We start from the raw sequence: 23,623 nt of genomic DNA, 5'->3' as shown, positions 1-23,623 counted from the left end.
TCTCTCATCATTTTCACAATTTTCTTTCTCATGTGCTACTTTGCTGTCTCTCTCCACTTTCTCTTGTCCTTCATATTTTCTATTTAACTCTATCTTTTTCTGTGTCTCTCTCTTCCTCTGTTTGTTACCTCCCCTTTTCTTCACCTTTTTCTCCGGCTTGCATTCATTCTTCTCTTTTCTCACTACCTTGTTTCTCATTGTTCTTCCTCTTTCTTTGAACTTTCATCGCTTACCTACTCCCTTCCCCTCGTTCTATTTTTCTATTGCCACGTTTCTCTCTCTTCCTTTCCATGTTTTCCTATATCCTTTTCACTTCCTGCTTGTCCTCTTTTCCCGATGGTTAAGTTGTATCTTTCTTCTTAGCCTATTGATCTTGCTTGTTATTTTCCATGTTTCTTTTTATTTCCTTTGCTTCTATTCCCGATTCTCTTTTCTGTTCTCTTTTCAGTAATGTTATTGAGACTCTCCTTAATTATTATTTTACCTTTCACATTTTCAATATTATCTGGTCTTCATTTTTCTCCTATTTTTACACCGTAACTTTATGTTTGTATTTTTTTTACATTGTATTGTGAAAATGCATTTACCTAAACTAGAAAAATAAGTTTCTTTTACCCTTGATGGAATATATTGCGTGGTATGACTTTGTAAGGGCTGATGATGAAATGACACGTGTCAGAATTAAGGAGTGAAACTGCCGTTGTTTCCCTTTGACATCTATGCGAACATGGTTTTTTAATTTAAAAAAAGTTTGCAACCTTCTGCAGCTTCTCGAGTATGCAAAGTTTAAAAGGAGGAACAAGAAAATTCCCGGAATAATAGGGTTTCCTCACAAAAATCTCTTCAAATAATCACTTCGTAAAAGGATTTTTTTCTTCCTATAATTGTTTTTTTGTGGGAACAATTTGTGCTAAAAAATTATTTTTGCCTGTACAAAATTTAAAATTTGCCCCTCTCTATCAAGCAGCTAGGCACCTTTTTTGCACCATTTGTCGGAATTTCGACAATGAGAAACGTGAGGTTTCTCTCTGACAGTCTTCTTTTTATATTTTCTTCTCTTTTACACAGGTCTTTTTCCTGACATGATCCAAACTGGGTCCGTAAAGATTGCCACTGTAGGTAAAGTCTATCGCTAATTATTCAGAAAGGTCAGTGCTTTGTTAGAGTCATTATATTTCAATGTATTTCTGTTGGTCTGTCTTTCCTTAAGGGTGAGCGGGTGCAGGCATCTTTGTCTTAGAGCGCTCACTGCTCTTGGAGTTTAGGTTTCCATCATCTCCTGGACTCTTTCTTTACAATCACTTCAAAGCACATATAGGATAGAAGAATACAAGAGGGGGTGCTGTATGGAATGGGAGTTGTGATGAGGGAATAAACGAGCACTAGCAAAGCCAATAGGTCTCTCCTTTGAAAGACATTAGGAAACCCTTTTACATTAGCAAGGTTTGTTGCTTGTGGTTAAAAGCATCGGCAAAAGCATAAGACTGTTAATGGAAAGCACCAGTATGAGGATGTATGCACATGAAGGCGTCACTACGCATGTCTGCATGTGTTCACGCATGCGTCACTACACATGTCTGCGTGTGTTCGCGCACGCGCCACTACGCATGCTCACCTATGTCTCATCACCCGACGGTGGACATTTATTCTTCACTTTGCATTTACAGTTCCAAGAATGGTGGTGTCCATCTTGGCGCAGTGCATTAAAACACTATAAAGAGTGCGTGCACGCACAGTCAGAGGGGCTGGGGCAGTGTTTGGTGTTTTGCACCTTCTAAAGGTTTTTGTTGTTTTGCTGTTTCCATCACAAACAGCATCATTGCACTGCGCCTCCGTCACCTGCTCTGGTTTATGCTGTCCATCCTTCCTGCCTACCAAGCTACCTCCATCTATGTTAGAACATAAACTCATCCTAGAAATGTCATCCTGATCTGGAAATAAATAAGTAGAAATCTGTAGGTTCTTTGTGGTGTCGATATGGTCCTATCTGGGGCTTTCAGGGAAAGGAAGAACCTGAACATGTTCCAGTGGAATCCAAGAATACAACTGGCAAGGTCAAAAGGAACGAGTTGTTTACCACTAAAGTGACATCACAAGAGAGAGAAAAGTTACACTCTTCATTATAACTTGTAGCACACAGGCTCCCAAATCAGAAGGGCAATCAACAAACATTGGGACCTGTTAGAAGCAGACACTAAACTCTTGGGGACTTTTGGGTACTCTCCGTCCTTGGCCTATAGTAAAGTCAGACTTTTGAGGGATTCACTGGTCAAAAGTTCAAAGTTGCGTATGGCTGGATCCAAACTCAGGTGGCCTGGCGAGCAAAAGAACGATAGATTGGAATGCTACCCGAGCGATTGCCAGTGGATCGACAAATTGATAGCATTCCCCCATCGCTTTTTGTGTGTTTGATGTACCGCCCTAAGAATCAAGAGCACACCCAGCAGTGGGTCCCATGCTCGCTGTGACACTAGAAGTCCCTACTAACGATTGATAACTCCAATCAGGACGAAGCTGGCCCTGGGTTGCTTGTGTTCAGGTTCAGGTAGTTCGGGTTGGACTGTTCCTATTGGAAAAGGGTCAAGACTGATTTGCATATAGCTGGGTCCAAACTGAGGTGGCATATATCCTTTTAGGATCCTACTCAGCAATACTTCAAAACAGTAGATGACCACTGAGTTGGATAACAATAACACGTATTGTGTTCTTCTTCCCATACAGAGCACAGGAGACATGTTGCGATGGGGCATTCTGCTGGCCCTCTGGCTCTGGACAGGTAAGAGCTAGAGAGAGACTTTCCTAAACTACTGACTTTGCGAGAAGCAGCACTTGGGGGTCAGGGAGAGGAAAGAGAGTGTGACGCTACTGACCCACTCGAAGCAGCACTCTGGGTTCAGGGAGAGGAAAGAGAGTGTGACGCTACTGACCCACTAGAAGCAGCACTCTGAGGGAGAGGGAATAGAGTGAGACACACCTCTTAGCTCCTGACTCCGCTAGAAGCAACACTCTAGGGGTCAGAGAGAGGGAAAAAAGCGAGGCATACCCCTTAGCCACTGACCCTGCTAGAAGCAGCACTCTGGGAGCCACTGACAGGGAACAGAACGAGGCACAGCCCTTAGCTACTGACCTCGCTGGAAGCAGCACTCTGAGGGTCACAGAGAGGGAAAAGAATGAGGCACACTCCTCAACTACTGACCCTGCTAGAAACAGCACTCTGGGGGGTCAGAGAGAGGCACACCACTTAACTACTGACCCTGCTAGAAGCAGCACTCTGGGCTCACGGAGAGAGAAAGGAGCGAGGCACAGCTCTTAGCTACTGACCTCACTAGAAGCAGCACTCTGGGGGTCACAGAGAGGCACACCACTTAACTACTGACCCTGCTAGAAGCAGCACTCTGGGCTCACGGAGAGAGAAAGGAGCGAGGCACAGCTCTTAGCTACTGACCTCCCTAGAAGCAGCACTCTGGGGGTCACGGAGAGGGAAACAATGAGACTCACTCCTTAGCTACTGACCCTGCTAGAAGCTGCACTCTGGGGGTTAGAGCGAGGAAAGAGGGAGGCACGTCCCTGAGCTACGAACCCCGCTAGAAGGAGCACTCTAGGGGTCACGGAGAGGTAACAGAATGAGACTCACTCCTCAACTACTGACCCTGCTAGAAGCACCACTCTGGGGGTGCCAGAGAGAGGGAAGAGAGCGAGGCACACTCCTTAACTACTGACCCTGCTAGAAACAGCACTCTGGGGTCAGGATGAGAGAAAAGAGCGAGGCACACCCCTTAGCTACTGACCCTGCTGAAAGCAGCACTCGGGGATTGGGAAGATGAAAAAGAGTGAGACATGCCCCTATAGTAGTGACTCTGCTAGAAGCAACACTCTGGTGGTTAGGGAGTGGGAGAAAAGTGAGACAATATTGAACACTAGACAGCACTCTGGCAGTTCCAGCTGGACTGTTCCCTTGGGGAGCAGGGTCAAGATTGATTCTATAACTGGAATGACATGGCGAGCAAAAAAACTGTGGATTCAACCCAGATCTGTGACTTGGGGTAAATGCATGATTTGTTCAGCATTCCATCCATCCTTCATTTTTGCATTTATCGCCCTAAGTGGGAAGGGTATTCCCACTCGTGGGTCCCTTGCTCGCTATGCCACCAGATTCAAGTTAGCCTGGCTGATGAGGGGTGATACACCGAAAACAGAGGATGCTTGTTTTCGGTCCAGGGAGGAACTGGCCTGGCACTTCCAGCAGGACTGTTCACATGGGAGCAGGGTTGAGACTGATTTGCATATGGCTGGGTCTAGAACTGGAATGGCGTGGCTCGCAAAAAAATGATGGATTTAACCCAGATCAGTGACGTGGGGTGAATATTTGATTTGTTTAGCTTTCCGTCTATCATCTGTTCTTTTTAGTGTTAGAGTGGAAGTACTCCACTGTTGTCATCTATGCTGTCTGTGCAACAGTAAGAATCCTTCAGTGTTAGATATACCGGTGGTGTTAGAGTGAAAGCGCTCCACTGTTGTCATCTATGCTGTCTGTGCAACAGTAAGAATCCTTCAGTGTTAGATATACCGATGGTATTAGAGTGAAAGTGCTCTACTGTTGTCACCTATGCTGTCTGTGCAACAGTCAGAAAGCTTCAGTATTAGATATACCGCTGGTGTTAGAGTGAAAGCGCTCTATTGTTGGCACCTATGCTGTCTGTGCAACAGTGAGAACGCTTCAGTGTTAGATATACCGCTGGTGTTAGAGTGAAAGCGCTCCACTGTTGTCATCTATGCTGTCTGTGCAACAGTAAGAATCCTTCAGTGTTAGATATACCGATGGTATTAGAGTCAAAGTGCTCTACTGTTGTCACCTATGCTGTCTGTGCAACAGTCAGAAAGCTTCAGTATTAGATATACCGCTGGTGTTAGAGTGAAAGCGCTCTATTGTTGGCACCTATGCTGTCTGTGCAACAGTGAGAACGCTTCAGTATTTGATATACCGCTGGTGTTAGAGTGAAAGTGCTCCACTGTTGTCACCTATGCTGTCTGTGCAACAGTCAGAAAGCTTCAGTATTAGATATACCGCTGGTGTTAGAGTGAAAGCGCTCTATTGTTGGCACCTATGCTGTCTGTGCAACAGTGAGAGGGCTTCAGTATTTGATATACCGCTGGTGTTAGAGTGAAAGTGCTCCACTGTTGTCACCTATGCTGTCTGTGCAACAGTGAGAGTGCTTCAGTGCTAGATATACCGGTGGTGTTAGAGTGAAAGCACTCTACTCTTGTTAACTTTGCTCTCTGTGAAACAGTGAGAGCGCTTCAGTGTTAGATATGCCGATGGTGTTAGAGTGAAAGTGCTCTATTGTTGTCACCTATGCTGTCTGTGCAACAGTGAGAGCGCTTCAGTGTTAGATATACCGCTGGTGTTAGAGTGAAAGCGCTCTATTGTTGGCACCTATGCTGTCTGTGAAACAGTGAGAGCGCTTCAGTGTTAGATATACCGATGGTGTTAGAGTGAAAGCGCTCTATTATTGTCACTTATGCTGTCTGTGCAACAGTGAGAGTGCTTTAATGTTAGATATACTTCTGGTGTTAGAGTGAAAGCGCTCTATTATTGTCACTTATGCTGTCTGTGAAGAGTGAGAGTGCTTTAGTGTTAGATATACCGCTGGTGTTAGAGTGAAAGCGCTCTATTTTTGTCACCTATGCTGTCTGTGCAACAGTGAGAGGGCTTCAGTGTTAGATATACCGCTGGTGTTAGAGTGAAAGCGCTCTACTGCTGTCACCTGTGCTGTCAGTGCAACAGTGAGAGTGCTTCAGTGCTAGATATACCGCTGGTGTTAGAGTGAAAGCGCTCTACTGCTGTCACCTGTGCTGTCAGTGCAACAGTGAGAGGGCTTCAGTGTTAGATATACCGCTGGTGTTAGAGTGAAAGCGCTCTATTGTTGTCACCTATGCTGTTTGTGCAACAGTGAGAACGCTTCAGTATTAGATATACCTGTGGTGTTAGAGTGAAAGCGCTCTATTGTTGGCACCTATGCTGTCTGTGCAACAATGAGAGTGCTTTAATGTTAGATATACTTCTGGTGTTAGAGTGAAAGCGCTCTATTATTGTCACTTATGCTGTCTGTGAAGAGTGAGAGTGCTTTAGTGTTAGATATACCGCTGGTGTTAGAGTGAAAGCGATCTATTTTTGTCACCTATGCTGTCTGTGCAACAGTGAGAGCGCTTCAGTACTAGATATACCGCTGGTGTTAGAGTGAAAGCGCTCTACTGCTGTCACCTATGCTGTCTGTGCAACAGTGAGAGGGCTTCAGTATTAGATATACCGCTGGTGTTAGAGTGAAAGCGCTCTATTGTGGTCACCAATGCTGTTTGTGCAACAGTGAGAACGCTTCAGTATTAGATATACCTGTGGTGTTAGAGTGAAAGCGCTCTATTGTTGGCACCTATGCTGTTTGTGCAACAGTGAGAGTGCTTTAATGTTAGATATACTTCTGGTGTTAGAGTGAAAGCGCTCTATTATTGTCACTTATGCTATCTGTGAAGAGTGAGAGTGCTTTAGTGTTAGATATACCGCTGGTGTTAGAGTGAAAGCGATCTATTTTTGTCACCTATGCTGTCTGTGCAACAGTGAGAGGGCTTCAGTGTTAGATATACCGCTGGTGTTAGAGTGAAAGCGCTCTACTGCTGTCACCTGTGCTGTCAGTGCAACAGTGAGAACGCTTCAGTGTTAGATATACCGCTGGTGTTAGAGTGAAAGCGCTCTATTGTTGTCACCTATGCTGTTTGTGCAGCAGTGAGAACGCTTCAGTATTAGATATACCGCTGGTGTTAGAGTGAAAGCGCTCTATTGTTGTCACCTATGCTGTTTGTGCAACAGTGAGAACGCTTCAGTATTAGATATACCTGTGGTGTTAGAGTGAAAGCGCTCTATTGTTGGCACCTATGCTGTCTGTGCAACAATGAGAGTGCTTTAATGTTAGATATACTTCTGGTGTTGGAGTGAAAGCGCTCTATTATTGTCACTTATGCTGTCTGTGAAGAGTGAGAGTGCTTTAGTGTTAGATATACCGCTGGTGTTAGAGTGAAAGCGATCTATTTTTGTCACCTATGCTGTCTGTGCAACAGTGAGAGCGCTTCAGTGCTAGATATACCGCTGGTGTTAGAGTGAAAGCGCTCTACTGCTGTCACCTATGCTGTCTGTGCAACAGTGAGAGGGCTTCAGTGTTAGATATACCGCTGGTGTTAGAGTGAAAGCGCTCTATTGTGGTCACCAATGCTGTTTGTGCAACAGTGAGAACGCTTCAGTATTAGATATACCGCTGGTGTTAGAGTGAAAGCGCTCTATTGTGGTCACCGATGCTGTTTGTGCAACAGTGAGAACGCTTCAGTGTTAGATATACTGCTGGTGTTAGAGTGAAAGCGCTCTATTTTTGGCACCTATGCTGTCTGTGAAACAGTGAGAGCGCTTCAGTGTTAGATATACCGATGGTGTTAGAGTGAAAGCGCTCTATTATTGTCACTTATGCTGTCTATGAAACAGTGAGAGCGCTTCAGTGCTAGATATACCGCTGGTGTTAGAGTGAAAGCGCTCTACTCTTGTTAACTTTGCTCTCTGTGAAACAGTGAGAGCGCTTCAGTGTTAGATATACCGATGGTGTTAGAGTGAAAGCGCTCTATTATTGTCACTTATGCTGTCTGTGAAACAGTGAGAGCGCTTCAGTGCTAGATATACCGCTGGTGTTAGAGTGAAAGCGCTCTACTGCTGTCACCTGTGCTGTCAGTGCAACAGTGAGAGTGCTTCAGTGTTAGATATACCGCTGGTGTTAGAGTGAAAGCGCTCTATTGTTGTCACCTATGCTGTTTGTGCAACAGTGAGAACGCTTCAGTATTAGATATACCGCTGGTGTTAGAGTGAAAGCGCTCTATTGTGGTCACCAATGCTGTTTGTGCAACAGTGAGAACGCTTCAGTATTAGATATACCTGTGGTGTTAGAGTGAAAGCGCTCTATTGTTGGCACCTATGCTGTCTGTGCAACAATGAGAGTGCTTTAATGTTAGATATACTTCTGGTGTTAGAGTGAAAGCGCTCTATTATTGTCACTTATGCTGTCTGTGAAGAGTGAGAGTGCTTTAGTGTTAGATATACCGCTGGTGTTAGAGTGAAAGCGCTCTATTTTTGTCACCTATGCTGTCTGTGCAACAGTGAGAGGGCTTCAGTGTTAGATATACCGCTGGTGTTAGAGTGAAAGCGCTCTATTTTTGGCACCTATGCTGTCTGTGAAACAGTGAGAGCGCTTCAGTGTTAGATATACCGATGGTGTTAGAGTGAAAGCGCTCTATTATTGTCACTTATGCTGTCTGTGAAACAGTGAGAGCGCTTCAGTGCTAGATATACCGCTGGTGTTAGAGTGAAAGCGCTCTACTCTTGTTAACTTTGCTCTCTGTGAAACAGTGAGAGCGCTTCAGTGTTAGATATACCGATGGTGTTGGAGTGAAAGCGCTCTATTATTGTCACTTATGCTGTCTGTGCAACAGTGAGAGTGCTTTAATGTTAGATATACTTCTGGTGTTAGAGTGAAAGCGCTCTATTATTGTCACTTATGCTGTCTGTGAAGAGTTAGAGTGCTTTAGTGTTAGATATACCGCTGGTGTTAGAGTGAAAGCGCTCTATTTTTGTCACCTATGCTGTCTGTGCAACAGTGAGAGGGCTTCAGTGTTAGATATACCGCTGGTGTTAGAGTGAAAGCGCTCTACTGCTGTCACCTGTGCTGTCAGTGCAACAGTGAGAGTGCTTCAGTGCTAGATATACCGCTGGTGTTAGAGTGAAAGCGCTCTACTGCTGTCACCTGTGCTGTCAGTGCAACAGTGAGAGGGCTTCAGTGTTAGATATACCGCTGGTGTTAGAGTGAAAGCGCTCTATTGTTGTCACCTATGCTGTTTGTGCAACAGTGAGAACGCTTCAGTATTAGATATACCTGTGGTGTTAGAGTGAAAGCGCTCTATTGTTGGCACCTATGCTGTCTGTGCAACAATGAGAGTGCTTTAATGTTAGATATACTTCTGGTGTTAGAGTGAAAGCGCTCTATTATTGTCACTTATGCTGTCTGTGAAGAGTGAGAGTGCTTTAGTGTTAGATATACCGCTGGTGTTAGAGTGAAAGCGATCTATTTTTGTCACCTATGCTGTCTGTGCAACAGTGAGAGCGCTTCAGTGCTAGATATACCGCTGGTGTTAGAGTGAAAGCGCTCTACTGCTGTCACCTATGCTGTCTGTGCAACAGTGAGAGGGCTTCAGTGTTAGATATACCGCTGGTGTTAGAGTGAAAGCGCTCTATTGTGGTCACCAATGCTGTTTGTGCAACAGTGAGAACGCTTCAGTATTAGATATACCTGTGGTGTTAGAGTGAAAGCGCTCTATTGTTGGCACCTATGCTGTTTGTGCAACAGTGAGAGTGCTTTAATGTTAGATATACTTCTGGTGTTAGAGTGAACGCGCTCTATTATTGTCACTTATGCTGTCTGTGAAGAGTGAGAGTGCTTTAGTGTTAGATATACCGCTGGTGTTAGAGTGAAAGCGATCTATTTTTGTCACCTATGCTGTCTGTGCAACAGTGAGAGGGCTTCAGTGTTAGATATACCGCTGGTGTTAGAGTGAAAGTGCTCTACTGCTGTCACCTGTGCTGTCAGTGCAACAGTGAGAACGCTTCAGTGTTAGATATACCGCTGGTGTTAGAGTGAAAGCGCTCTATTGTTGTCACCTATGCTGTTTGTGCAGCAGTGAGAACGCTTCAGTATTAGATATACCGCTGGTGTTAGAGTGAAAGCGCTCTATTGTTGTCACCTATGCTGTTTGTGCAACAGTGAGAACGCTTCAGTATTAGATATACCTGTGGTGTTAGAGTGAAAGCGCTCTATTGTTGGCACCTATGCTGTCTGTGCAACAATGAGAGTGCTTTAATGTTAGATATACTTCTGGTGTTAGAGTGAAAGCGCTCTATTATTGTCACTTATGCTGTCTGTGAAGAGTGAGAGTGCTTTAGTGTTAGATATACCGCTGGTGTTAGAGTGAAAGCGATCTATTTTTGTCACCTATGCTGTCTGTGCAACAGTGAGAGCGCTTCAGTGCTAGATATACCGCTGGTGTTAGAGTGAAAGCGCTCTACTGCTGTCACCTATGCTGTCTGTGCAACAGTGAGAGGGCTTCAGTGTTAGATATACCGCTGGTGTTAGAGTGAAAGCGCTCTATTGTGGTCACCAATGCTGTTTGTGCAACAGTGAGAACGCTTCAGTATTAGATATACCGCTGGTGTTAGAGTGAAAGCGCTCTATTGTGGTCACCGATGCTGTTTGTGCAACAGTGAGAACGCTTCAGTGTTAGATATACTGCTGGTGTTAGAGTGAAAGCGCTCTATTTTTGGCACCTATGCTGTCTGTGAAACAGTGAGAGCGCTTCAGTGTTAGATATACCGATGGTGTTAGAGTGAAAGCGCTCTATTATTGTCACTTATGCTGTCTATGAAACAGTGAGAGCGCTTCAGTGCTAGATATACCGCTGGTGTTAGAGTGAAAGCGCTCTACTCTTGTTAACTTTGCTCTCTGTGAAACAGTGAGAGCGCTTCAGTGTTAGATATACCGATGGTGTTAGAGTGAAAGCGCTCTATTATTGTCACTTATGCTGTCTGTGAAACAGTGAGAGCGCTTCAGTGCTAGATATACCGCTGGTGTTAGAGTGAAAGCGCTCTACTGCTGTCACCTGTGCTGTCAGTGCAACAGTGAGAGTGCTTCAGTGTTAGATATACCGCTGGTGTTAGAGTGAAAGCGCTCTATTGTTGTCACCTATGCTGTTTGTGCAACAGTGAGAACGCTTCAGTATTAGATATACCGCTGGTGTTAGAGTGAAAGCGCTCTATTGTGGTCACCAATGCTGTTTGTGCAACAGTGAGAACGCTTCAGTATTAGATATACCTGTGGTGTTAGAGTGAAAGCGCTCTATTGTTGGCACCTATGCTGTCTGTGCAACAATGAGAGTGCTTTAATGTTAGATATACTTCTGGTGTTAGAGTGAAAGCGCTCTATTATTGTCACTTATGCTGTCTGTGAAGAGTGGGAGTGCTTTAGTGTTAGATATACCGCTGGTGTTAGAGTGAAAGCGCTCTATTTTTGTCACCTATGCTGTCTGTGCAACAGTGAGAGGGCTTCAGTGTTAGATATACCGCTGGTGTTAGAGTGAAAGCGCTCTATTTTTGGCACCTATGCTGTCTGTGAAACAGTGAGAGCGCTTCAGTGTTAGATATACCGATGGTGTTAGAGTGAAAGTGCTCTATTATTGTCACTTATGCTGTCTGTGAAACAGTGAGAGCGCTTCAGTGCTAGATATACCGCTGGTGTTAGAGTGAAAGCGCTCTACTCTTGTTAACTTTGCTCTCTGTGAAACAGTGAGAGCGCTTCAGTGTTAGATATACCGATGGTGTTAGAGTGAAAGCGCTCTATTATTGTCACTTATGCTGTCAGTGCAACTGTGAGAGTGCGTCAGTGTTAGATATACCGCTGGTGTTAGAGTGAAAGCGCTCTACTGCTGTCACCTGTGCTGTCAGTGCAACAGTGAGAACGCTTCAGTATTAGATATACCGCTGGTGTTAGAGTGAAAGCGCTCTATTGTTGGCACCTATGCTGTCTGTGCAACAGTGAGAACGCTTCAGTGTTAGATATACCGCTGGTGTTAGAGTGAAAGCGCTCTATTTTTGGCACCTATGCTGTCTGTGAAACAGTGAGAGCGCTTCAGTGTTAGATATACCGATGGTGTTAGAGTGAAAGCGCTCTATTATTGTCACTTATGCTGTCTGTGAAACAGTGAGAGCGCTTCAGTGCTAGATATACCGCTGGTGTTAGAGTGAAAGCGCTCTACTCTTGTTAACTTTGCTCTCTGTGAAACAGTGAGAGCGCTTCAGTGTTAGATATACCGATGGTGTTAGAGTGAAAGCGCTCTATTATTGTCACTTATGCTGTCAGTGCAACTGTGAGAGTGCGTCAGTGTTAGATATACCGCTGGTGTTAGAGTGAAAGCGCTCTACTGCTGTCACCTGTGCTGTCAGTGCAACAGTGAGAGTGCTTCAGTGTTAGATATACCGCTGGTGTTAGAGTGAAAGCGCTCTATTGTTGTCACCTATGCTGTTTGTGCAGCAGTGAGAACGCTTCAGTATTAGATATACCGCTGGTGTTAGAGTGAAAGCGCTCTATTGTGGTCACCGATGCTGTTTGTGCAACAGTGAGAACGCTTCAGTATTAGATATACCGGTGGTGTTAGAGTGAAAGCGCTCTATTTTTGTCACCTGTGCTGTCTGTGCAACAGTGAGAGGGCTTCAGTGTTAGATATACCGCTGGTGTTAGAGTGAAAGCGCTCTATTTTTGTCACCTATGCTGTTTGTGCAACAGTGAGAACGTTTCAGTATTAGATATACCGCTGGTGTTAGAGTGAAAGCGCTCTATTGTTGGCACCTATGCTGTCTGTGCAACAGTGAGAGTGCTTCAGTGCTAGATATACCACTAGTGTTAGAGTGAAAACGCTCTATTATTGTCACTTATGCTGTCTGTGAAGAGTGAGAGTGCTTCAGTGCTAGATATACCACTGGTGTTAGAGTGAAAGGGCTCTATTGTTGGCATCTATGCTTTCTGTGCAACAGTGAGAGGGCTTCAGTGTTAGATATACCGCTGGTGTTAGAGTGAAAGCGCTCTATTGTAGTCACCTATGGTGTTTGTGCAACAGTGAGAGTGCTTCAGTGTTAGATATACCACTGGTGTTAGAGTGAAAGCGCTCTATTGTTGGCAGCTATGCTGTTTGTGCAACAGTGAGAGTGCTTCAGTACTAGATATACCACTGGTGTTAGAGTGAAAGCGCTCTATTGTTGGCATCTATGCTTTCTGTGCAACAGTGAGAGGGCTTCAGTGTTAGATATACCGCTGGTGTTAGAGTGAAAGTGCTCTATTGTTGGCACCTATGCTTTCTGTACAACAGTGAGAGGGCTTCAGTGTTAGATATACCGCTGGTGTTAGAGTGAAAGTGCTCTATTGTGGTCACCGATGCTGTCTGTGCAACAGTGAGAACGCTTCAGTATTAGATATACCGCTGGTGTTAGAGTGAAAGCGCTCTATTGTTGGCACCTATGTTTTCTGTGCAACAGTGAGAACGCTTCAGTATTAGATATACCGCTGGTGTTAGAGTGAAGTGCTGTATTGTTGGCACCTATGCTGTTTGTGCAACTGTGAGAGTGCTTCAGTGTTAGATATACCGCTGGTGTTAGAGTGAAAGCGCTCTATTGTTGTCACCTATGCTGTCTGTGCAACAGTGAGAGGGCTTCAGTATTAGATATACCGCTGGTGTTAGAGTGAAAGTGCTCTACTGTTGTCACCTATGCTTTCTGTACAACAGTGAGAACGCTTCAGTGCTAGATATACCACTGGTGTTAGAGTGAAAGTGCTCTACTGTTGTCACCTATGCTGTTTGTGCAACAGTGAGAACGCTTCAGTATTAGATATACCGCTGGTGTTAGAGTGAAAGCGCTCTATTGTTGGCACCTATGCTGTTTGTGCAACAGTGAGAACGCTTCAGTATTAGATATACCGCTGGTGTTAGAGTGAAAGTGCTCTACTGTTGTCACCTATGCTGTCTGTGCAACAGTGAGAACGCTTCAGTGCTAGATATACCACTGGTGTTAGAGTGAATGCGCTCTATTGTTGGCACCTATGCTTTCTGTACAACAGTGAGAACGCTTCAGTGCTAGATATACCACTGGTGTTAGAATGAAAGCGCTCTATTGTTGGCACCTATGCTGTTTGTGCAACAGTGAGAACGCTTCAGTATTAGATATACCACTGGTGTTAGAGTGAAAGCGCTCTATTGTTGGCACCTATGCTGTTTGTGCAACAGTGAGAACGCTTCAGTATTAGATATACCGCTGGTGTTAGAGTGAAAGCGCTCTATTGTTGGCACCTATGCTCTTTGTGCAACAGTGAGACCTCTTTAGTGTTAGATATATGTCTGGTGGTAGAGTTGCTCTGGTGTTAGATATACTGACTGTGTAACACTGATAGCTTTTCTGCTGTATTATATATACTGACTGTGTAACGAGTGTGCTAGTAGTTATAGTTGCTACCGCAGTGACAACCCTAGCGTTACATACCAAATATGAAGCAGTGAGAGCGTTCCAGTGTGAGATGTGTTAATTTATTGACTTCTAGCAGGGTGTCCTCAAGGAATGAAAAATATCATAAATTTTCTGATGCCATATTTTCCAGGTCTACCTCAATTGGACAACGTGTCAGCAAGCAGCGGTGAGGATTCCAAATCTGGATGACATAATTCCCTAACCATACAGCATACTTTTCTAGAAGTATTAGGTATTTCTTTTTCACAGGAGAAGGGGCAAAGTGTTAGCTCCAGCCAAAGGTCTTGAGGCAACATATTCCTGCATGGGCCAAACTAGTCTAAAAAATGTGACAGCCATAAAATACATATATTGTAGGTAGATCCAACCTACTCAAAGAATACAACTCACTAGATATCCACGTCTCCAAAGAAACAGCCTTCATGTAAGACATGAGAAGGCAGATCCTTTGCTTAAAATGCAGACCCCACCCCTGGCATAGCATCCAAATGAAAGCAGTGCAGCACTCAGCCTCTACCATCTGAATCATCTTAAAAACCCTACCCTCACTCGAGAAACTATCCTAAAGTTAACTTGCACCTGGACAATGGCAACAGCCTCCACTCATGTCTGCCATTAAAACAAGTTAAAAAAAAATGAAAAAGCTGATAATGCAGCAGCTCACCCCCTATTTGGCCAATGGAGAACCTCAAGCAAAAACTCCAACCCTACAGTTCCTTTCTAGCGATTACTCTTTGGCCAAGGACAGCTCCTAGTAGCCCCAGACCCATGGGCAGGAGCAGAGGAGAAGGATATTCCACTGGCATGGCCATCTACTTCTGTAAACACCTTCCTCGTTGAACATCTGTAACAGCCCCAGCCTCAACATCTCCAGAACAAAACCGAAAACTCACCCCATGTGGCTCCCACTACTGTGTGATATTTGATATTCTGACTCCCATGCGGTATCTGATTCACATGATCTCTAAATCTCCCTCGTGTTCCAAATTTTTGTATGAGCGAGTTTAGTGTTGCCTGATGTTGTTTATAGTAAACAGCCTTTATAACGCAGACTTAATCATAAGTGCCATTTCCCCGCAAGCTGAACACTGCTTGCCTTAACCACGCATATGCCTTAAACACGCATATGTGTGATTAAGGCAGTCGGCGTTCTAGCTGTCTGAGCATATGGGCGGGGAGAGGAACCGGAAGGCATGTGGCAGGAAGGACCAGAATGTAGCTTGGTAAGTTGGGACAGGGCTGGGGGGGTAAGTTTTAGGGGTGGGGGCTGAGTTTTAGGGCTCAGGGCAGGGGGAAGGGTCATTTTTCAGGGCTCAGGGCCAGTTTTTAGGGCTCATGGAGGGACTGCTGGGGTTGGGTAGCGTTTTTGGACTGGGGCTGGGTTTTGAGGCTCAGTGTAGGGGGTCGGGGTAGCTCAAAGGGCTGGGGCAGGTCGATTACAATGCAGGAGAGCTAAATTTTAGAGCTCAGGGCAGGTGGGTGGAGGTGGGATCTTTACCACGCATATAACTTTACACATCATGCCTTTACAACAAAATTCGCTGTAAAGGCATGCATGATAAAGGCATACTTGGTAAAGACACGTGCCTTGTAAAGACATGCGACTGCCATCATTTATATGCCAGTCTTCCTTTTGTTTCTATGTCTTCGGGCTTTAACCTGCCTGCGGCATGATTCTTACTTACTATCTGGATATTTCTGACACTCACCTTGTTATTTCGCTGGACCTTCTGGGACTTTGCCAGTCACCTCCTTCTGTCTTTTTAAATGCACTTCTTATGAGTCTTCCTTCTGTTCTCATGACTTCACTTCTCATTGCCCGGATGTAGCTCTGGAACTCACAATTTCTCTTCACAGAGATCAACGTCGCACTCTGGGGAGTCGCCAGTCAATCAAGCACGCGGGACGATGTGGCTGTCGCGAGTCTGGCCATAGATGGGGATCTGAGGAGCGATTACACACAGGGTGACTGCAGTACCACGGAGTACAGCTTCAGCCCCTGGTGGAGGGTGGATCTACAAGTCACCTTGCCTGTAACTTCTGTGGCCATCACCAACCCAACAGGCAATGAGTCAGCGAGAATCAACGGTGCCCAAATCCACATCGGGGACTGGCTGGGGATGAGCGGTGTCCTGAACACCAGGTAAGGATGGCTGAAAGCTATGTGGCACCAATATGTAAGTTAGTGGTTAATTTAACATATTGAGAGTACCTTGATCCAAGTCACATGTGAAGAATGTTTGGTATGAGTGATGAGGATTTGTAGTGCAGAGTGTTTTCTGTTTTTCACTAGTTATGGTAATAAAAATCTACCATATTGGGTTTTCAATTAACTTCTCAGATTTTCTTCAACATGTCAGTCATTTCTGCAAAATAAAATAATTTTTGAACAAGTTAATCTATCACTTTTTTACACTTCTTTTGTAGATTTTGCATATTAAAATCATTCCACGGTGTGTTTTTCAATTCTCAAATACAATGACTGATCACAATAATGAAGTCATCAATAGGTGCACTGCACTGTGCTCATTTTGTCTTCACTCACAGAACCATATGGAAAAAATGTTAGTATACAAAACCCAATTACACAGTACATCATTTATCATGCATTCTAAAAAGTAACTTAGAAGTAACACATACATTGCATTGTCATTACCTTTTTATCAACGTGGTCTCAGTAAGAAAGTTAGTGGTGGATTTATGTGAATACTGGACATTTGCTAAGAAGTGGCTTACACCTCGTCTGTCCTACTTACAATGTATTGGTATCTATACACTCTTAACATGCAGACAGGATGGCCTCTGCTTTTTGATATGTCCTTGTTGGAAACAGCCCACTCCCACTCCGCAGGGTGGTGGTGGACTCCCCGAACACACTGTGGTAGCTTGGCTCGAGTGGTCAGGAAACAGGCGCAGTGCTAAGCATACAATATACCCATACAAGAACCATGCGTGCATCCGTTCCAAAAACGACTCTACACCGTAAAAATTATGAAAATATTCTTCTTTATCTTTTTCTCTTAGTTGCTGATTGGAAAAATAAATAAGACAATCACAATATACAAGTTTCAATTAGTGCAGGTCAAATAAATATTGGCTGTTTGATGAAATAAATAGGGGTGATCATAAATAACAGGGCATAAATACAAGTGCAATCTATACAGACAATTAAATACTTTGAGGCAATAAATACTGTATCAATAAATATTGTACACCAACAAGTCCTGTGGACCTATAAATATAGTGCAGCAATAAATAGATAAAAATTCAATAAATACAGTATCCCCAATAAATAATTACAAGTATACAGCACCCCTCATATAATCAGATGACACTTCACTTCTTAAGGGCTGATTTGGCCCAGGCACAGCTTGTAGGGTTGTGGAAGGCTTGAGGGGGGAGGCTACTCCCTGGCTGGGACAAGGCTGAGGCCTAAACTGAGGTAGATCAAAGGGGGGGAATACCAATGCCCTGGCTTTCCTTCTCCACACAACCTCTCTAGGTTAGTCCCAGTTCACCCCAGGCACAGTCAGGTGGGTTTCAGCACCTCCCTAGCCCCTTAGAGCAGTCTCTCAGGTCTCCACAGGGCCTTAGGCGCCCTCTACTCCACTTACTGCCCTTTTCCTGATGTTCCGACGCCGCTGGAGTCGTGTCGACGCCGTGAGGCGGTTCCGGTTCGGTCTCGGCGGCCTCGGCACAATGTCAGTTCTTTGACGACGCCGGCAGGCGGTTCCGGTCCGATGTCGGCGGCCTCGGTTCGATCTCTACCTCCGATTTGACGACGTCGGGCAGTCTCTTCACGATGTCGACTTCGGGCGGCTCCGGTCCGATGGCGCTCTCGGCTCAGATGACGTCGGCCGGCCTGGCCTCGATGTCGACTTCCGGCGACTCCGGGGTGCGATCCTCACCCCCGACCTCCGGTGCTCCTCCTCACAGGCTCCGGGCGACTCCGGAGTGCGATCCTCACTCCCGACCTCCGGTGCTCCTCTACCTCGGTCTCCGACGACTCCGGAGGGCGGACTTCACTCCTCCGATGACGCCGCTCGCTCGACCTCGGTTCACTTCCTCCTCGACCTCTGGTATTCCTCACGACCTCCGTCGGCGCCCTCTCACGACCTCAGGCGGCTCCGGGTACGACGTCTGCTACTTCAGTCAGCGCCGCTTCTCCACCTCGGGCTCCAGGTCTTCAGGCTACTCGACGCCGGACTCCAGGGAAACCAGTTCTCAGGTCAGGATCTTGCTGCTTTCTGCTTCTAAGGCCTGTTCCTGCTGTTCAGGTCCTTAGGATGAGTTTTTCTGTCTTCTTTCCCACACAGGGCTATAGGCTGGGATCCATCAGTAGGGACAAGTATCAAGGGTGGGTTTATGGACCCCACTCCAGGCACAAGTTTCCACCCCTGCTGCTTCACTCCTTCCTCCGTCACTGTTGTGCTGCTCTCTCTTCACCAGTCAGGTGCCAACTGCCAGCTCCAACTGCCAACTGCCTCTCTTATCCTCCCAACATTCTAAACGGTCTCCAACTGTCACAGAGTTCTGGAATCTCCTGGAATGTTCTGGAAGGTGCTGGTAGGTTCCAGTGGATGCTGGTGATGTCACAGGTGGCCACCATCTTGTGCTTCAGGCCCCCAGGCAGAAGTTTTCAGGGGTAATTAAAATGGCTCCCTGAATCTGCATCAATATGAAAAATGAAAACAACTGAGGGAAAAAGGGCCAAGTCCTACACAACCCCCTTCCAGCCAAAAGCCAGGGTAGACCGATCAATGCCTTGATGGTCTTCCCTGCTTGGGGCGAGAAAAGGTGGACGCAGGCCCGCAACGGCAGGAGCACCCGCAAGTTCTCCTCCGCTCTGGAACCCAATGGTTCCCTAACAAACCTCCCTGGACCAACAAAACCACCCCACGGGGGCTCCCTAGCTAGTTGTGGCCAGGATCGGCCCCTGGGCCATCCAGATGTCTCTGGCCCGGGTGATCTCGCGGAGTGGGGGGCAGTAGCCCCAGGCCTGTAGTGCCCGTTGACCACTCCGGTCCTCCTCCTGGGTTTCGCACCCTTAGGCTGACCAGCCTTCAGGGGCGAGGCTCTCCTCCCCCTAACTCTCCTTCTGGGGTTCCTCACCCTACCCTGCAAGGCACCCTCAGACCAACACTTCCTCCTCAGTCTAGGGCCTTGACCCCTCAACTGATCCTTCAACCTTGGGTCTAAACCCTTAGGCTGAGTCGGTGCCCGAGGCGAGACCTTCCTCCCTCTGCACCCCCTTCCAGATTTCAGCACCCTCCTAACGGGAAAAGTACCCCTGGAAGTCAATTTCGGGGGGACCCGGTTAACCGAGGCCCCACCCACCAGGTCAGGCAACCCCTGAGCCTGGCATCCCAGCCCAGAACCTAAACCCTGAAACTGGGCCAACCCCAGAACCTCAGGCGCGCTGGTTACAGTCGCCCTGGGTCCTCCTGACACTAGGGGCTCCCCTGCACTGGAGGGCACATCGGGACAGCCTAGGCTCCCAACCTGGGGCTCCCTTGCGGAACTCTCCAGGCCCTGAGACTTCGGTTGGGGCACCTCGGGACACCTCCCCGTCTCACGCCTTCCTGCAGATAGGTCGTGAGGCCCTACAACCCTCTCTCCCTGGGACCTAGCTGGGCTATCTGCCACTTCTCTCACCTCGCTGGGTTGGGAGATCCCTGTACTACCCCCTTCAGGTTCACACCCCAATGCCTCCTCAGACACCCTGGTGATGTCTTCCTGGGGTAAATAAACTTCTAGCTCCTGTGAAGCTTCTGGTATGCTGCCACCAGTGTCCTCGCTGGACACACTCATCTGGAGGGCACGCAGCTTCATCTCCTTCATCCAAAGCTCGTGCGCCATCCTTTTCTCCTCCATCTCTTTCTCCAGCCTTGCTAAGTCCCCTGTGAGCTGTCTTTCCTCCCTCCGGTCTGTTAACTTCCTGACTTGGGCCACAGTGTACGTTTTTTGATTTTCTAGTACAAACTCCATCTTGCCCACTCAGGTTAGAGGACAGGTTTTGTGCAGTAACAATGTAGGGTGGTACCTTTAATAATACCTCCTCCCACCACCAGAGTAAATTTGGAAAAAACAAAAACCCACAATTAGGAAGGCCGCTTTGAGAAAACTCCCGGTGTAGGCCTATGGACTACCCACAGTTATTGTTGAGTATATGTAGGCACAGCTCTATCCCACCGCTGAACACCAATTTATGTTGGAAACAGCCCACTCCCACTCCGCAGGGTGGTGGTGGACTCCCCGAACACACTGTGGTAGCTTGGCTCGAGTGGTCAGGAAACAGGCGCAGTGCTAAGCATACAATATACCCATACAAGAACCATGCGTGCATCCGTTCCAAAAACGACTCTACACCGTAAAAATTATGAAAATATTCTTCTTTATCTTTTTCTCTTAGTTGCTGATTGGAAAAATAAATAAGACAATCACAATATACAAGTTTCAATTAGTGCAGGTCAAATAAATATTGGCTGTTTGATGAAATAAATAGGGGTGATCATAAATAACAGGGCATAAATACAAGTGCAATCTATACAGACAATTAAATACTTTGAGGCAATAAATACTGTATCAATAAATATTGTACACCAACAAGTCCTGTGGACCTATAAATATAGTGCAGCAATAAATAGATAAAAATTCAATAAATACAGTATCCCCAATAAATAATTACAAGTATACAGCACCCCTCATATAATCAGATGACACTTCACTTCTTAAGGGCTGATTTGGCCCAGGCACAGCTTGTAGGGTTGTGGAAGGCTTGAGGGGGGAGGCTACTCCCTGGCTGGGACAAGGCTGAGGCCTAAACTGAGGTAGATCAAAGGGGGGGAATACCAATGCCCTGGCTTTCCTTCTCCACACAACCTCTCTAGGTTAGTCCCAGTTCACCCCAGGCACAGTCAGGTGGGTTTCAGCACCTCCCTAGCCCCTTAGAGCAGTCTCTCAGGTCTCCACAGGGCCTTAGGCGCCCTCTACTCCACTTACTGCCCTTTTCCTGATGTTCCGACGCCGCTGGAGTCGTGTCGACGCCGTGAGGCGGTTCCGGTTCGGTCTCGGCGGCCTCGGCACAATGTCAGTTCTTTGACGACGCCGGCAGGCGGTTCCGGTCCGATGTCGGCGGCCTCGGTTCGATCTCTACCTCCGATTTGACGACGTCGGGCAGTCTCTTCACGATGTCGACTTCGGGCGGCTCCGGTCTGATGGCGCTCTCGGCTCAGATGACGTCGGCCGGCCTGGCCTCGATGTCGACTTCCGGCGACTCCGGGGTGCGATCCTCACCCCCGACCTCCGGTGCTCCTCCTCACAGGCTCCGGGCGACTCCGGAGTGCGATCCTCACTCCCGACCTCCGGTGCTCCTCTACCTCGGTCTCCGACGACTCCGGAGGGCGGACTTCACTCCTCCGATGACGCCGCTCGCTCGACCTCGGTTCACTTCCTCCTCGACCTCTGGTATTCCTCACGACCTCCGTCGGCGCCCTCTCACGACCTCAGGCGGCTCCGGGTACGACGTCTGCTACTTCAGTCAGCGCCGCTTCTCCACCTCGGGCTCCAGGTCTTCAGGCTACTCGACGCCGGACTCCAGGGAAACCAGTTCTCAGGTCAGGATCTTGCTGCTTTCTGCTTCTAAGGCCTGTTCCTGCTGTTCAGGTCCTTAGGATGAGTTTTTCTGTCTTCTTTCCCACACAGGGCTATAGGCTGGGATCCATCAGTAGGGACAAGTATCAAGGGTGGGTTTATGGACCCCACTCCAGGCACAAGTTTCCACCCCTGCTGCTTCACTCCTTCCTCCGTCACTGTTGTGCTGCTCTCTCTTCACCAGTCAGGTGCCAACTGCCAGCTCCAACTGCCAACTGCCTCTCTTATCCTCCCAACATTCTAAACGGTCTCCAACTGTCACAGAGTTCTGGAATCTCCTGGAATGTTCTGGAAGGTGCTGGTAGGTTCCAGTGGATGCTGGTGATGTCACAGGTGGCCACCATCTTGTGCTTCAGGCCCCCAGGCAGAAGTTTTCAGGGGTAATTAAAATGGCTCCCTGAATCTGCATCAATATGAAAAATGAAAACAACTGAGGGAAAAAGGGCCAAGTCCTACAGTCCTGCATCCGCCAAACTCCAAAACAGGCCTTTAGTTTGAAATGTCAAAGAGCATTTATTTTGAAATGGAAACACTCTAAGAAACAATATATTTTCTTTATTACTTTGTGCACCAGTGTTGGTTGTCACCTGTGGAAGCTGAACAACAACACATTTTGCTTGTTTAGAGATGGACCTTTTGTTAGCTTTTTGACTGACATTTGAGTCTTTTTCCATTTGAGTCTTTTAGGAGTGTGGGTTACCTCTGTTTGGATGTTAAATATGTGTCCTTGCATTTAGTCAAATCTGAGTCTCTCTTCAGGTACCGTCTAGTGCCCAGTTGCTATTTTGTGTCCCTCAATGGAAAATTAAAGCCAATGTTGAATACATTTTCATTTTTAGAGAAACCTGGCCATGCTGCAGTTAGTTAATGGATCTGAGCCCATCACTGCTGTTCATTAGAGCCAATGTATACTTTCTGCAACAAATAGTTTTGGCACCACATCTGCTAATTTTTGTAAGAGAATCAAAAACGGACTTTCCTATGCTTAAATACAAAAGCCTCTCACAAGCTATCTCAGTAGGGAACAATGGGAGCACTTAATGAATGTTCTCTCATATATAACTTAGTCCAAGAACTTTGTGATCTGGAACATGTTCAGCACATACGACTAGCAGGAAGGACATCTGAAATTCTGAGAGAAACATTAACTACATCCCTAATGGATGATGCTAAAACATGTGTATGTGGAGTACTTGCTGCACAATGAAGACTCGGTGCACAGTGAAGCGCCTGCTCTGAAGTTTGATCACAATATTCTACCAATAGAAACAATTGAACAGGGCACGGAGGACCAAATCATACAGCTAGGTTAAATAAAAAATTATGCAGCAAAAATTGCAAATTATGCGGCACATTCTCTGTCAGTATTATTTTTATCCATTTGAGATAGAAACAACATTTTTGATGCAGTCTGAAAATTGTGTGGGAAATTATGTGGCAAATTATTTTGCAAATATAATAAATCCATAATCACGCAGTAACACTACAGCCACAGAATCTCTTAACTCCGCTGACCCTCACCAATGCCTAGTTTCTGCCAGAAAGGTAAGCAAAGCCTGAACATTCTGAATCAGAATTATCAGAGCTCATTGTCGGCTGCACTTTGAAGAAAACAGCCTTTTCAATATTTTCCATGCTAACTGCCCCAAAATAAAAATATAACCACCCGGAGCCATATCTCTAAGAATTATCTGCCTATATATCTATTATCCTGATGAAGACAGCGTAGATTCCCAAGCCGAAACTATGCCATCATAGTTGATGAATGGAGAATGACTGGGAGATGAGGGTCTTTGAAGAATAATTGTTACAGTTTCCAAGGAT

The 23,623-nt window shown here is 46.2% G+C and overlaps 1 protein-coding gene across 1 annotated transcript in view; it reads left to right on the top strand.

The window, feature by feature from the left end:
- The first annotated feature begins 1,068 nt into the window (after window positions 1-1,068).
- LOC146869545 (uncharacterized) overlaps window positions 1,069-23,623 on the top strand; it is a 144,681-nt gene continuing 122,126 nt past the window's right edge. Inside the window, exons 1-4 of the mRNA XM_085654201.1 lie at window positions 1,069-1,119; window positions 2,722-2,776; window positions 14,277-14,312; window positions 16,004-16,289. Coding sequence (XP_085510327.1) covers window positions 2,734-2,776; window positions 14,277-14,312; window positions 16,004-16,289 — 365 coding nt within the window. The 5' untranslated portion in view covers window positions 1,069-1,119; window positions 2,722-2,733. The remainder of the gene's footprint in view (window positions 1,120-2,721; window positions 2,777-14,276; window positions 14,313-16,003; window positions 16,290-23,623) is intronic.

The sequence above is a fragment of the Triturus cristatus genome, chromosome 1_1 (genome assembly GCF_964204655.1).
Source record: "Triturus cristatus chromosome 1_1, aTriCri1.1, whole genome shotgun sequence".
Taxonomy (NCBI): Eukaryota; Metazoa; Chordata; class Amphibia; order Caudata; family Salamandridae; genus Triturus; species Triturus cristatus.
This window is presented reverse-complemented; position numbering and strand designations above follow the sequence as displayed.